Below are 15,907 nucleotides of genomic sequence, written 5' to 3'. Positions count from 1 at the left end.
GGGGCTCAATCCCAGGACCCTGGGATCATGACCTGAGCCAAAGGCAGATGTTTAATGACTGACCCACTGAGACGCCCCATTTTTTTAAAGATTTTATTGATGATGAACATTTTTTCATGTTATCTGTTAGCCATTTGTATGTCTTCAAACAGTCAACAAAACAAAGAGGCAACTCACGGAATGGGAGAAGATATTTGCAAATGACACTACAGACAAAGGGCTGACATCCAAGATCTATAAAGAATATCTCAAACTCAACACCCAAAAAACAAATAATCAAGTCAAAAAATGGGCAGAAGACATGAACAATTTATTATTTCTCACAGTTCTGGGCAGTTCTTTTGTTGGGCTTGCCTGTGGCTGCAGTCATCAGATGGTGGACTGGGATGCAACTCCCATGATGGCCTCAAGCATGCAGTTGTGCTGGCTGTCAATTGAGAGCCTTAGTCATCTCCCCACTGTGACTGCTCTTTCTCTAATGAACTAGATGGGTCTCAGGATGGTGGTCTCAGGATTCTGAGAAGGTGAAAGCAGAAGCTGAAGTGCTTCTAAGCCTAGGCTCTAGAACTCCCATACATTCCTTAATCCACCACATTCTATTGGACAAACCAAGACACAAGACCAACTCATATTCCAGGTGGTAGAGATAGGCCCCTCCACTTGACGGAAAGAGCAGCAATGTCCCATTGCAAATGAGTGGGACACAAGGAGACCAATTCACTGGGGGTCATAACTCTTTTTTTTATGTTGAGTTAGTAAGCATATAGTACATCATTAGTTTTTGATGTAGTGTTCAACAGTTCATTAGTTGTGTATAACACCCAGTGCTCATCACAACACGTGCCCTCCTTAATACCCATCACCTGGCTACGCCATCCCCCCACCCCCCTCCCCTCTGTAACCCTCAGTTGTTTCCCAGAGTCCAGAGTCTCTCATGGTTTGTCTGCCTCTCTGATTTCTTCAGCATGGGGGTCATAATTCTAATGATCTTCCATGGTGGCCCAGATAAGAACCCTATTCCTAAATAAGAAAATGAGGATAGAGACTGAAGGGATCTATTTATTCTGAAGCAAGGGACCCCAAAAAGTAAAAACAAGAGCAAATTTTCTTGGATTTGACTGCTTATCATGAGAGATTTATGGCCCTGTTTATTAGTAACTTTGTGGTCATGCTAGGGTAATTTGTCACTAGAAATTATTTATTTTCAAACCCATCATAAAACTCCTATCTGGCTGAATTCAGCACAAGCTTCCAACTCAATTATGTAAATGTGGACTCTGAGCCCACAAGACCTTAACTGTCCATTCAAAGACAGGCCCCTGCAAATACAGAGGCCCTCCCCTTTCCTGGGTCAGTTAAGAACTTCGGAGACATTAAGGTCTTTTATCTTTCAACTTAAGGAAGTAGAAAAACATTTTTAACGAATTTTGAAGTCAGAAGAGGAAATTGTGTAGACTCATCCAGAGGTGACATGCGCTATGGCACCCCCAAGGATACAAAGGACCATTGTCTTATTAGTCACCCTTTAATAACATCATATTGCACTTTGAGTAAAATTGAAACTCCTCACTCTGGCTTACTAAGTACACCTGCCCAAGCTCCTGCCCACACTTTAGCCCTGTCTGTGCTGCCTCTGACTGGAACAGTCCTGCCCCTACTTGAGTCAGGTGTTGCCTCCCCTGGGGACCCTTCCCACACCTTCCCAAGCAGGATAAGCCCTCCCTCCTTCCTATCATCTCTGTTCTTATCCTGGAACAGATGTCTATCTAAGCCATGATTGTCTATATTTTGATGAGCCCCATGAAATTGCCATTTTTGTCAACAAACATGTTGGCAATTTCATATGGTTCACCTAATATTATAACATCTAAATAACAGCCACTGTCTGCCCACACCTCCCTTGTGCCTGCCCCTGCCACAGGGCCATTCCTCAAAAGCCATCAGGACAGTAAAAGAGAAAAGCTTTGGAAGCAGACAGAGCCAGATTTGAATCCCAGCTCCATTCTATTCCTATCTGTATGACCTCAGGCAATTGGGGTGATCTCTCTGAGCCTCAGTTTTCTCATAAGTGAAATTTAGGTATTATTAAATAGCAAGTGGTGGCTACTTAGCAGGACTGGGGTGAGAATTACACTGCGCACTAAGGCCAGAGTCATGGTTACTGCATTGACAAAGGTATGGGAGAATGGGCACCGGATGTGCTCCCCTGAGGAGGGAAGGCTATCTAGAAACAGCTATCTAAACTTTACACACCCTTGGTAGCAAGTGCTGCCAGTGCCGGGCCTGGATCCCTGTGGACCTTGCCAAAGGAGCATAGGCTCATCTGTCAGACTTACAACTAGCAGAACCTGTTATCTCTTTGGCCACCAGACCCCATTCTGTCCTCATTCAGGTGAGGTCAGAAGTGCCAGGGAATTGGTGTACAGTTGACTCTTGAACAACACAAGTTTGAACTGCACAGGTCCATTTATATGTGGATTTTTTTCAGTAACTATACATACAGTACTACAAATGTATTTTCTCTTCTTTATGATTTTCTTAATAACATTTTCTTTTCTCCAGCTTACTTTATTATAAGAATACATAATATAATACATACAACATGCAAATTAGGTATTGACTGTTTATGTTATCAGTAATGCTTAGTTCTTGGGGAGTCAAAAGTCATACATGGATTTATAACTGCATGAGGGATCAGTGCCCCTAATCCCAGCATTGTTCAAGGGTCAACTGTATACATACTCCAGTTCCTTCTGTCTTATGTTGAGTTAGTAAGCATTCTACTCTGTCTCCCAGAACTCCCAATGGGGTTATGCTCCAGGGGCTCACAGTAGTGTCTCTTGAAAATACAGCCTTTTCTGGATGACTTTCCTTCCTAGCTTACATCTTTCCCCTATTTCTTGGGGCCAGTCTTAAATAAACTTCTTTGACTCAAATTCTTATCTTGGGTTTGCTTCTGGGAGAACTCAAACTTCTGAGAATATATCCTATAAATTATCTTTACACATATGCAAAAATGACATATATTCAATTTATTAATTCACCATTGTTTATAATTGCTAGAGGTTGGAAATAACATATCAAAAGGAAACTGGTTAAATACATTATGATCCACCCACACAAAGGGATACTATGCAGCCGTATAAAAGAATGAAAAAATATTTTGTCTGATATAAAACATCTGAGCTATATTAATGAATAAAGCAAGATGCCGAACAGTATAAATAATATATCTGTTACCATTTGTGTAAAAAAGCTTGTATTTGTGATTGTGTTTGCATATGCCTAGAATCTTTGTGAAAGAGACCCCAAAACACACAACCTTGACAGCCCCTTATGAGGGACTTGAATGGCTGGGGGGACCATAATGGAAGGGAAACTTCACCACACATGCTTGCACATCTTTTGATTTTTGTACTATGGACAGGTTTATCTATCCAAAAAAAAAATAAAAATAACTTTAAAATAATAAGTAAATGCATAGATAAAGGGAGGTGCACCATTGCTCCTTGGACCTTATATAGCTCAAGTGTAGAATGGGTGGACAGGCTCCTGGTGGCTGACCAGATCCTGGCTCCACCATGGTTCTTCCAATGTGGTCTCCATCCAGCTGCACAGGCTCCTGCATGTCTGTGTCCTCACCCATGAAAGGAAGTCTCTCTTCCCTCAGCAGGAGCAGAATCTGTTGCATTCCCTTTACATTCACCCACAAAAGCTGCCGTCACCTCTGTCAGGAGGAAGGTCCAATGGCACCTTAACCCACACATGAGGAAGCCCAAGCACTTCCCTTCTGCCTGAGAAGTTGTACTGAAGGCACTCAACCCCATCCAAGAGACATCTGAGTCATGTACACAACTCATGTACATGCTTGCACACACACTTATACAAACATACACAAACATGAATGGAAGTCCAAGCTGTTCTTTCCTGAATAAGATGCTACCACCCCACTCTCCTAATAGATGAATCTGTCCAACAGCCTGGGGACCTGCATGTTGGTCTAACCAATGTCCTAATTGCTGCAGGAGAGGCCACTCAATGGGGAAGGAGTTGTTACTGGGTCTGGGCAGCATTGGGACCAGCTTCACTCATCATGTCCTTGTACTGCCGTTTGAAGAAGCCGAGCTGTGGAGGCAGAGACAAAGTAGTAAGGACTACCAAAGCCAGGGAATTGGTGAAGGCCATGCAGAACAGGAGGGGAGACAGAAGGACCAGGAGGCACAAAGAATAATGTGGCAGAGTGTAAAGAGACCTGGGGAACATGGGGCAGGGAAAGAGATGGCATTGATGTTAGAGACAGGAAAGAGAGAAAATAAATAAAACACAGAAGAAGGAGAAGAAGAATTAATACCTATATAGTGGTCATTCTATACCAGGGGCCATTCTAAGTGCATTACATATATTGGGTTAATACCTGATTACCGTCACAAAAATGGTATTGATACTCTCATTTTATAGCTGAAGAAACAGACTCTGTGACTTGGTGGGAGTCAAAGCCAGTAATGAGCTGCTGGGTAAGAAGCAGTAACGGAGAGGGGAGCAGACAGGAAAAGGGGATACCTTGTACAGTCCAGCGGTGATGAGGGCCAGAAGCACCAGCCCCCCCACTGAGCTGCCCACTATAAGTGGTACAGGGTTGTGCACTTCATTTGGCTCCACTTTGGTTTCTGTCTGTGGCAGGGGGAGGGAGGGTACATCAGGGGAGATGATGAACTTCAGATTTCTGGGGGTTCCCCAGTCAGACCTTGTGAACTCCCTGAACCCAATGCCTAACTCCTCCCTCTGCCCTCACTCCTCCTTCCTCTCCTCCTCCTCCTCCTTTGTTTCTTTCTATCTCTTTACCTAGAGATCTCCACAAGCCCAGCCTCCCTTCCTCCCTCCAATAGTCCCTCTGGGTCAGAGACAGATACCTGGGCCCTCAGAAATGCCTCCTGTCCTGGAAGCAGGGCAAACTTCGAATTATCAAATAAGACCTCTGCCGTGCTCACAACCTGAAGGTAGTTTGTTGAAGTCTATGGGAGAGAGAGGATGGAAGCTGGACACGTGGGCCCCTGAAGTATCATGTCTGTGCCCAGCTGAGCCTTGGCCCTCACATACTTTGATATACCAGTCAAACGAAAGTTTGCCTTGGAGAGTGATATTGACTTTTTCCTGGATGCCAAAGGACAGGATGTCACACTGGATTCTCTGGCAGAGAGCAATGGAGCAGTTCTGGGGGAGGGAACAGAGGGGAGAAATGACTAAGCTGGATACAGAAAACGTCCATGCACCCAGCCCACTCAGTTGACAGATGATACTCAGCACCAACAAGGGAACAGTGCTGAGTATGCACATGGTCCTAAAGCTGGGTTAGGTTTATTCTCACCACAACCGGAGTCTTCTTAAGCTCCACCAGGAAGTCAGAGAGAGGAGGGTCCCTCTCCTTGGTGTGGCATGTGCTGGAGAGGTTCTAAGGAAAGAGAAACACTGTGAGAAGGGAGGGAATTGAGGGCTCATGGGTCCACCCTCAAGGAGATTGAAATGGCCAAGGTCCAGGAAAGGGTCAAAATGGCTCCAAAATCTAACAGAGGAAACAGAGATTTTAGGAAAGACCAGGGCTGTGGTCGTAGGAACTGGGTCACTCCTCAAGGCCAGCTAGACTTACCTTGGAAAAGGTGACCTGGGGGTTGTCCCACACAGTCAGTTGGTTCAGCTTGATAGGCACCCAGAAGACCACACTGATGGGGAGGCTCCTCTGCCCCAAGTTGTTGAACTGTACAGTGGGAGGAGGGTGGTAGATATCAGAGCTCTGGCCTTTCTGCTCCCACCAGCAACTAGAATCAGGCTCCCCACTCCTGACAGCCCAATACAACTAAATAAGGCTCAAAGACCCTAGCAGCCTGCCTCTTGATGCTTTCTGGGAGGCAGAAGAGTGTAGGTGTTAAACACACATTCCAGAGCCAGACTGGTACTAAGTAGTGGCTCTTCCACTACTAGTGCTGAGACCATGGCCATGTTCTGTTAACTTCTCTGATCCTCAGTTGTTCCATCTGTGAACTGGAAATAATGATAGTCCCTCCTTCAAAGAGTCATTGTAATGATAAAATGAGTTAATTGTGTGTGTGTGTGCACTTGTGTGTGTGTGCTTGTGTGTGTACAGGGTGAGAGTGAGCTTGGAACAGAGCCCAGCACATAGAAGGCATCTGATGCATGTCTCCCATCATTATTTCCCATTATTGCATTCCCATCACATTGATTTCCCTCTCTGGTCTCCTTCTCAGCTACCCACCTCATACTTATGCTCTATAGTGTGGCTGGTCTTCTCCGCAGCTATGAAGTTGAGATATTTGGTGGAGACCTCATGGCTGATGGGAGAAAGAAGAAAGTACAGGAGGTGTCAGGACTTCAGAGGTGTCCTGGGAGGGGTCTTGGGCTAAGTGTGTTAGGGAATAAACAGACACATGGGTAATGCTGCCCTGAGAGGGTGACAGTGGGATGGTGTGTAAGGGGCCATGTGTGTCAGACACACAGGATGTGCTAGCTTGGGTCATGCACACACACACACGTGCATACATGCACAAATACACACCCATGCACACATATGCTAGACACACACACACACAAATACACAATGGGCCGCCCATTGGTAAAGGCAGAGCTAAAGCCCTAGAAGCCAGCACCTGTTGACTACCATGAAGACTGTGTATTTCACAGGCAGCTCCAGCTGGAATTCAGTTTTCTTGGTCCTTGTTGTGTTGTTCTCACTGAAGGGAAACAGAGAGCTTTCTTGTATATCTTTTCCACTAAATTATAATCTCTGTAAGGGCAGGAACCACAGATGTCTTGTCCATTGCTGTCCCACCAGCAGCATTGGGTACAATGCCTGGCATATGGTGGATTCTCAGTCAGTATTTATTGAATGAATGAATAAATAAATAAGTGAGCTGAAGGGAGAACCAGTGGGGAGAGGGCAGTGGTCCACACTGGGCAGGGGTTTGGAACCTCAAAGTGGGGAAGCTGGGCATAGCACACCTCGTCACATTGGCCTTGAGAAGTAGTCTGTTTCCAAAGGAAGCATCAGATTCCACACCAAATGTGATATTAAAAGTGACCTGGAGTTAAAGAAAAGAGAGACAGTCGGGGCACCTGGGTGGCTCAGTCATTAAGCGTCTGCCTTCAGCCCAGGTCATGATCCCAGGGTCCTGGGATGGAGCCCCGCATAGGGCTCCCCACTCTGCAGGGAGCCTGCTTCTCCCTCACCCACTCCCCCTGCTTGTGTTCCCTCTCTCACTGTGTCTCTGTCAAATAAATAAAAATCTTTAAAAAAAAAAAAGAAAAGAAAAGAAAAGAGAGAGAGTCAAAAGAATAGAAGAAACAACTCAAATGTCTATCAACTAGAGAATGGATAAATAAAATGGGGTGCATCCATATAACAGACTACTTTCAGCAGTAAAAAGAAATGAAGTATTGATACATGCTGCAAACATGGATGATCCTGGAAAACATGACCACATACTGTATAATCCCATTTCTATGAAATATCCAGAATAGGTGAATCTAGACACAGAAAATAGATTACTGGTTGCCTAGAGCTTGAAGAAATGAGAGGACTGGAGCTGATGGCTTAAGAGAGCATGGTCTTTTCTTGAGGTAATAAAATATTCTAAAATTGATCATGATGATGAATGTGTAACTCTGTGAACATACTAAAAGCCATTGAATTGTGTACCTGAAATGGGTGAATTCTTTGGTATATGAATTATATCTCAATAAAACTATTTTTCAAAAAAAAAAAAAAAGGAGCCTCTACCTTAAAAAAAGAGAGAGAGAGAAGAATTCAGAAGAAAACAAAAGAGAAAAAAGGAGGACAGCAGCCTGACCTCTGAGGAGTTTGGGAAGATGGGGTGGTTTATGCTGCAGCTGCTATTCTTCAAGCGCTCAGGCCCATTGATGGAGTCATCAGCCTCACAAGTCAGGCGCCAACGTTGCCATGAGAGCTGCTTCTGGAAGGCAAGGGAGACAAAGGTAGTGATGTCAAGCACCCCCTGCAGGGACAGGGAAAGCAAAGTCAGACAGAGCCTGAGAAGAATTTGGCTACCTGGGCCACTGACACCCTCCGATAGGACAAGCCAGGTGGGTAGAAGACAGTGACCTGAGTCCTGTAGGAGTCCTCGCCCTGGTTTCTCACAGTCAGTGTCACATTGAGGTCTCGGGGACCACCCACTACCAGGGTGCCCAGGCTGTGGGAAGAACAAGCCAGGCCATGAGATGCTGAGGGCTTCCATGTGGCAAGTCTGCCCTGGTGGGAAGGAGGCACAGACACTTGGAGAGAGAAGACAGTGGATGGGGCAGCCACACAAACACCCTGAAGCAGCTGCTCTGTGCCAGGCTCCCTCAGGGGCCAGGGGAAGAACAGAGCACCAGGTTGTAGTGCAGATTTGCAGGTAGCATGAGGAAAAGAAACTCACCCCATAAAAGTGAAGGTGATGCTGAGGTCATCATGGCAAATGCCGTCACTGCCACAATTCTGCTCAAAGGGAAACTACAAAAAAAAAAAAAAGAATATGATGAAAGGAAAGGAAAGAATGAAATGATGTGAAATGAAACAATAAAATAAAATACTGAAATAAAATTATGTGAAATGAAATAAAATGTGCTTCAGTGATCTTGGCCTCTGGTCCCTTCCATGCCCCTGCAGGACCCCAACTTGAGGACTCACCAAAGCTGTGAAGTGTCTCTGAGCATCCACAGCCAGCATTGGCTGGAGGTTCTTGAATAAGGGCATGGGATCCCCCACCAGAGAGAAGTTGAAGTGCAGGATGATGGGGGTCACTGAGTCCTCTACACAATACTGAGAGATAGTAGGGGGTTAAGGGTGTGCCCTCCTCAGCTTCCCAAGCCCACACCATGCTTGGAGGACCCAGAAGTGTGGCCAACCCTTGCTCACCACTAACAGTAGCTTTAGGGTTTCACATTCTCGATTCAGCTTCAAGATCCTTGTCTGTCTGCGTGTGCTGTTCTTTGTCTCATCAAAGACAACTCGGGGATGTGGGAGATGTGGGTCCAGAGCCAGGTCATATGTAACATTGCTCTGGATCTCTCCTGAGGAGACAGGGCAGCATGGTGGTGAGGAGCCCAGCTTTGGAGTCAAACAAGCATGAGTTTGAGGCCCAGCTCTATTGCTCTCCAGCCATATGACTTTGGACATGTTATATGACCTCTTTGAGTCTCCATTCCTTATTTTTAAATTGAGAATAGTAATTGTACCTTCCCAGTGGTGAAAATTAAATGAAATAGTATCCATAAAGCATTTAGCACAGTGCCTGCCACATAGCAAGTGCTCAATAAATGGTAGCTATTCTGTCACATACTAGAAAATTATATTTTCCTGGCTGCTCTTAACTTTTTTAACTTTGGTCTTCAGCAGTTTATGCTTTGGTATGGTACAATGTATAATGTTTTATACATTGGTATAATATACTATGGTATGATTTCCTTTATATTTATCCTGCTTTGATTTGGCAGAGAACTTGATGTCTCTACTCTCCACACTGGCTGCCCCAAACTGATTGCTGTCTCCTCAGCCCAGTAAGATTACTGCTAGAAACCTAATTTTATTTCCTCCCCTTTTCTCTCTAGTACCACCATTACTATTCCTCACACCAAGCACAATGTTATTTTTTCCAAATAGAGATAAGGAGGAAGTCAAGTTAGTTGTGATAAAATGCATGTCTGAATGTTTTATGAATCTGTGTTTAGCTTCATCAATTCAACTGCCCCTTTAAATGAGTTATCTCTTGAGCTTAAAAAAAAATCCTTGTTGGTTCATAGGTGTGGGGCCATTGCTGCTCTGGAGAACTGAGAGAGTAAGGGAGTGCCACATACTCACTTTTTGGTGGGGGCCTCTCCACCCAGCCAGGAAAGTGACTGCACTCCAGCCAAGCTTGGAAAAGACTGTCAGAGCCTGTCTGGAAGTTTGCTCTGAACTGCCAGAAAGCTGGGAAGACTGAAGTGGGCCACCCATCAATGCCTCTAGTCATTTAACCCTTTCAGGCTTACCTACCCAGCCTCACCTTCTCTTAGTCGGTCCCGTGTGTTCTTGCGGACATGGAGGCAAACTCTGACCTCTCCAGCAGTCTGACCTCTCTCCACCTTTTCATGACACTCAAACACATTCCTTGCCATTTCCTTGGGTGTGAACTCCATGGTCACCTCAAGTCTCAGCACAGGCTGGGATCTGTAGGGACACCAGAGGGCTATTAAGGGCCTTCAGGCAAGAAAGCCATTCCTTAAAGGGAAGATATTTGGTGTGCTCTAAAAGAAGTTCTCACCTGAGCAGCAGCACATGGCCTTGGGCCCCTATAGCCAGGTCCACCAGTCCATCCATTGTGAGGTCCTGGCCCCCACTTAGTGACTGACCAAAATACTGGAGCCCAGGGGAGACCTGGGAGGCTTGAATCCGCTGAGAGTAGAAAAGGGGAGAGAAAGGGTGTGGGAAAGAATATGGAAGTGTGTAACTCAGTTGCCCAGAGTGACCCAAGGACATATTGTCTGGGCTCCACTCAAGTCTCATCTCCTACAACTTCTCAAGGAATTAGGGCAACTATGCAGCTTTAGACCACAGCCTTGAGATGACATTCAAAGTTTCCATCAATTACCTAGGTTTTCCAGGAAAAACAAAGTTTTACAGGAAAGAAGTGACATAGCGTGCTATTTGACTCAGCTGAATCTCATTTACATGGTCAAGATAATGCAAACACTGAATATTGATCTTACCAAAATTCTCATATAATATAAGGAGTGGAGCAAGAGGGCAAAAGTTCCTAGGTGGCAAGCTCTCTGAAAGAGAACTCAGTCCCCCATAATGGGGAGTCAATGCTAAAACAATAATGAAAAAGCAACAAAATAATCATGTCATCGGGAATTATGGAGAATGATTGAAAGAGCTGCAAGAAAGTTTCAAGAGAAAATGAAGAGGAAGTCACAGTGTGAGTGTGGTGATTGTTATTTTCTTAATGATACTTTAAGAATAATTTTAACTCTTGGGGCACCTGGGTGACTCAGTCGGTTGAGCATCTGCCTTCGGCTCAGGTCATGATCCCAGGTTCTGGGATCGAGCCCCACATAGGGCTCTCTGCTCCTCAGGAAGCCTGCTTCTCCCTCTCCCACTCCCCCTGCTTGTGTTCCCTCTCTCGCTGTGTCTCTGTCAAATAAATAAATAAAATCTTTAAAAAATAATAATAATTTTAACTCTTTATATGCAAGAATAATACTGTAACATTAAGGAGGGCACGTGATGTGATGAGCACTGGGTGTTATATGCAACTGATGAATTACTGAACACTACATCTGAAACTAATGATGTACTATATGTTGGCTAATTGAATTTAAATTTAAAAAAAAGAATAACACTGTGAGAATAACAGCCAAATAAATTAAAAAGAAATTTTAAAAGTGATTTTTGTCATGCACTTAATGCCACTGAATTGCACACCTAAAAATGGTTAAGATGGTGAATTTTATGTCATGTATATTTTATCACAATTTTTTAAAAAGTGACTGTCAACTAAAAGGAAGGATGAGGAAGCATGAGATGCTGGGAATGTGCTAAGCCTTAATCTAGATGGTGCTTACTCAGCTTCACAGATATGTGAAAATTCATCACTTAAGATTTGTGTGTTTATTGAATGTACATTATACCTCAAAGTTTTTTGAGAAAAATGTATGGTATTCTGTTGGGAGGAAGTTCTGTTTTGTAATTAGGTATAATGTTGGGAGATCCACAATATGCTTACTTATCCAAACACTGACCACTCTCATCCCTAATCATAGAGAAAAAGTAAGAAAAAATACAAACAACGAAACAGGATAGGATAGTAGAACAGTAGAAAATGATAGAATGATCTTTTTTGCATTTGTTTTTTTTTTTTTAAGATTTTATTTATTTATTTGAGAGAGAATGAGAGAGAGCACATGAGAGGGGGGAGGGTCAGAGGGAGAAGCAGACTCCCTGCCGAGCAGGGAGCCCGATGCGGGACTCGATCCAGGGACTCCAGGATCATGACCTGAGCCGAAGGCAGTCGCTTAACCAACTGAGCCACCCAGGCGCCCCTGCATTTGTTTTTGATTCCTGGGTCTGGGGTATGTGTGTGTGTGTGTGTGTGTGTGTGTGTGTGTACATAAAAAGCACACTCCCCTTACCCTTGTTTTCCTTTGCAGGATGAGTTATGATGCAAATAAGGGGAGGGAACTAGGAATTTCACTGCTTACTTTAGATTGATAAATTTATACAAGTATGTCAAGTTTTTGTAATAAAATAAAGTAAAACCAAAGCCTTCACACCCCATTTACACAGAGAAGCAACAGGTGTCAGTGAAAAAAGGCCTAATTATAATATTCACACAATGGTGGAAAGAGGCTCTATGATGCAGAGAGAAGTAAGACAGTGGTTCTTAGCCCTGGCAGCAACTAACAAGTGTCTTTAAAATACTGGAGTGGGTGTTGTATGTAAGTGATGAATCACTGAATTCTACTCCTAAAACCAATATTGCACTGTATGTTAACTAACTAGAATTTAAATAAAAATTTGAAGAAAAAAATAATAAAATAATAAAGATACAAAATGTTAAATAAATAAATAAATAAATTTAATAAATAAAATACTGGAGCCTACATGGTATACTATTCCATTTATATGAAGTTCTAGAATGGGCAAAACTAATCTATGGTGGAAAATAATCAGAACAGTTTCCTCTGGAATAGAGCGGGGTCAGAAATTGACTGGATAGGAGCAGGAGGGAACTTTCTGGAGTGGTAATTATGTTCTATATCTTGATAGGAATGTGGGTTACACAGGTGTATGCATTTGTCAAAATCATTGGATGGCAAAGGATTTGTGCATTTCCTGTCTGTAAATGTTATCTTAAAAACAACAGTAAGCAAATATTGAATTCTAGTTAGTGATATTCTAACTAGATATATCTAACTAGAAAATCCAACTAAATATTCTAACTAGTGAATTCTAGTTAACTGCTTAAGTAGTTAAGGGTATTGTAACTTTGAAATGCATTAAAAACAAGATGGACTCATGGATGGATAGAAATAGGATGAATAAAAGGATGGATCTGTGATAACATAAATGTAGTCAAATGTTCATTATAGATTCTAGGTTGTAAATATATGGGTGTTCATTGTACAATTCCTTCAACTTTGCTGTAAATTTGAAAATTTTCTAAATAAAATGCTGGAAAACTCTACTGATACCTGGGACACCAACCCCAGACCAATTAAATTGGAACCCTTACTAGCAGGGCCTAAGTATCTGTGTTTTTTTAAAACCTTCAGGTGATTTCAGTGTGTTGATAGGATTGAACCTCTGGCATGAGGGATTTGGCAGGAGCTATGGAGGGACAGAGAGAAAAAAGACTTAAGAAAAATGTGAAGCTGGAAAAAAGCCAGAGACCCAAGGGCAGAAGACCAGATGGCCTCAGCTGTCAGTGATGGGAAAGAACCAGACTGTGGGAGTCCCTCCCAACAGTGGACTCCATCTAGCAGGTAACAGGGAGGCATTTTAGAGAGGAAACCAGTTGTAGTGACCAAGATTTCAAGTGACCAACCATCAAGATGGGCTACATAATTTGCAGGATCCAGTACCCCCCCAAAAAAGTGCAGAACACCTTGTTCAAAAATTAAGAATTTCAAGAGAGCAAGAGCAAAACATTAAACTAAGAACAAGGTTCTTCTTATTTTCGGTACTAAAACCAGGACAACAGATCTGAACAAACCAGGACTATTGGTCTCCCTACCAAGACTGACTGAGATTCAGAAGAAAGGAATGCCTACATCCCAACACTTCCAGCTGGCCATTTACCACCTCTGAGCCTTAATCTCCTCATCTGTAAAGTGGGGATGGTGATGCCCCATGCACCTCCTATAGTTGTGGTAAGAATTTCTATGAAGTGTGTTATTACTTTTGAAGGTTCTGAAAAGTAGTACTGGGAGAACTGATCTGGCAGCTGTGGGGATGTTGAATGAGAAAGGGACAGATCAACAAAGAGGTTACTGTCATGACGGGGACAGTGACCCGACCTCACCTGGCTGTAAGACAGACTGATGCCCGGTCCTGAGGTTCCATGAAATAGGTAGACAGCACCCTTGTTCTCCTGCTCTCCTGGGGACCCGATGGCCACGTCTGTCAGCTTGTCCCCATTGACATCTCCCAGCACTGTCATGGCTGCCCCAAAGCGGCCCCAGGGGTGGCCCTGCTCCCCACGGAGAACAGCCCCACACTGCCACCTAGCCCTCTGCTGAATAAAAAGAGTGTCAAGTCCCAACCAGGGCAACTCCCCCACCCCACACCCAGGCCCCACCCTGCCCAGGCTCCAATAATCACTCACCCCCCGAGGCAAGGGGCACACAGACACCTGGCCTCCCCTTGTCTGCTCGTAGTAATGGGGGGCCCCGATGAGGACCAGGTCAGAGTTGCCATCATTATCAATGTCCACAGAGCAGAGGGAGGCTCCAAAGTAGGAGCCAATCTGAAAGAGATGAGTCCAGGATCACATCTCTTGCCACCAAAATCAAAGTGTGAGTGTTTTCTCTCTGTGAGGAAAAATCGTACCAGCTGGGGAAAGCACTTGGAAGCAGATGTGATTTTCTGTATGATTCAGATTCTCATTTGAATGTACTGCCAGCTAAAGAAAAATATTATAGAGTTGATGGGCAGTGGCTGAGGATTTACCAACAATGGTGTTCCAGAGAGATGATTAGTATAGCAAAGAATTTGAATTGGAAACTACACAGAAAAGCCTGTAAGAGCATACAGAATACCTTTGCAATATATTGTTAAGTCTTTAGGGGGGTAAAAAATACAAAGTTGACAGTCTGGCTAGTAAGGAAACAACTGGCTTAGGTAAAAATAACTATTGCTACAGAAGTTTTTTTGCATGATATTGAGAGGTATTGTCTACCTTTTAAAATAATTTTTTTTTTTAAGATTTTATTTATTTGACAGAGAGAGACACAGCGAGAGAGGGAACACAAGCAGGGGGAGTGGGAAAGGGAGAAGCAGGCTTCCCGCGGAGGAGGGAGCCCAACGCGGGGCTCGATCCCAGGACCCTGGGATCACGACCTGAGCCGAAGGCAGACGCTTAACGACCGAGCCACCCAGGCGCCCCTAAAATAATTTTTAAAAAATAAAAAATAAATAAAATAATTTTTAAGTATGTTCCAAAAAAACAAAAATACGTTCGATGTCAATGTGTAGAATTCATCCACAAGACTCATCCATTTAGTCATGCATTCATTCATTCAACAAAGGTTTGCTATTTGCTGAGCATGAGGCTGGGTACTGGAAACACAGTGCTTGCCAGGGCTCTCCATGGAGCAGGGTAGAGCAGAGGGAAACAGTAACAGACAAATAGGGAGACGTATTTGGCAATTTCAAAGTGGGCCAAGTTCTAGGAAGGAAAAGTGCAGGAAATGTCAAGACATGATTCACTACAATCTGATTTCTGCCCCACACACCATTTAAAAAGGCCTCACTCATTGTCCAATAAAGGTATTTAAACCTTGAAATTGGGCAACATGATGCCCCCAGCTTTGTTTTTCCTTTTGAACATTTCCTTGGTGATTCGGGGTCTTTTCTGATTCCATACAAATCTTAGGATTGTTTGTTCCAGCACTTTGAAAAATGTGATTGGAATTTTGATCAGGATGGCATTGAAGGTATAGATTGCTCTGTGTGCCATAGACATTTTTTTTTAGGTTTTTTTTTTTAATTTTATTATGTTATGTTAGTCACCATATAATACATCATTAGTTTTTGACGTGGTGATCCACGATCCATTGTTTTCGTATAACACCAGTGCTCCATGCAGTACGTGCCCTCCTTAATACCCATCACCCCGCTAACCAATCCCCCCTCCCC

General features: G+C 43.7%; 1 protein-coding gene across 1 annotated transcript; it reads right to left on the bottom strand.

Moving 5' to 3' along the window:
• Positions 1-3,017: 3,017 nt before the first annotated feature.
• Positions 3,018-14,621, bottom strand: LOC102728891 (integrin alpha-M). Its single transcript, XM_081819657.1, has 19 exons — positions 14,600-14,621; positions 14,376-14,516; positions 14,073-14,282; positions 10,311-10,441; positions 10,053-10,216; positions 8,927-9,081; positions 8,699-8,830; positions 8,448-8,521; positions 8,078-8,219; positions 7,860-7,982; positions 7,012-7,091; positions 6,660-6,743; positions 6,269-6,344; positions 5,645-5,752; positions 5,366-5,449; positions 5,098-5,211; positions 4,911-5,012; positions 4,561-4,671; positions 3,018-4,125 (listed from the first exon to the last, which is right to left on the bottom strand). Exons 3-19 carry the CDS (start codon positions 14,208-14,210, stop codon positions 4,054-4,056), a joined length of 1,890 nt encoding a protein of 629 aa, XP_081675783.1. The 5' UTR covers positions 14,211-14,282; positions 14,376-14,516; positions 14,600-14,621; the 3' UTR covers positions 3,018-4,053.
• Positions 14,622-15,907: the final 1,286 nt, after the last annotated feature.

Source organism: Leptonychotes weddellii, chromosome 5, assembly GCF_054177405.1.
Source record: "Leptonychotes weddellii isolate Sample4059 chromosome 5, ASM5417740v2, whole genome shotgun sequence".
NCBI lineage: Eukaryota > Metazoa > Chordata > Mammalia > Carnivora > Phocidae > Leptonychotes > Leptonychotes weddellii.
The sequence above is the reverse complement of the archived record's forward strand: the minus strand, read 5'-3'. Positions and strand labels throughout refer to the sequence as shown.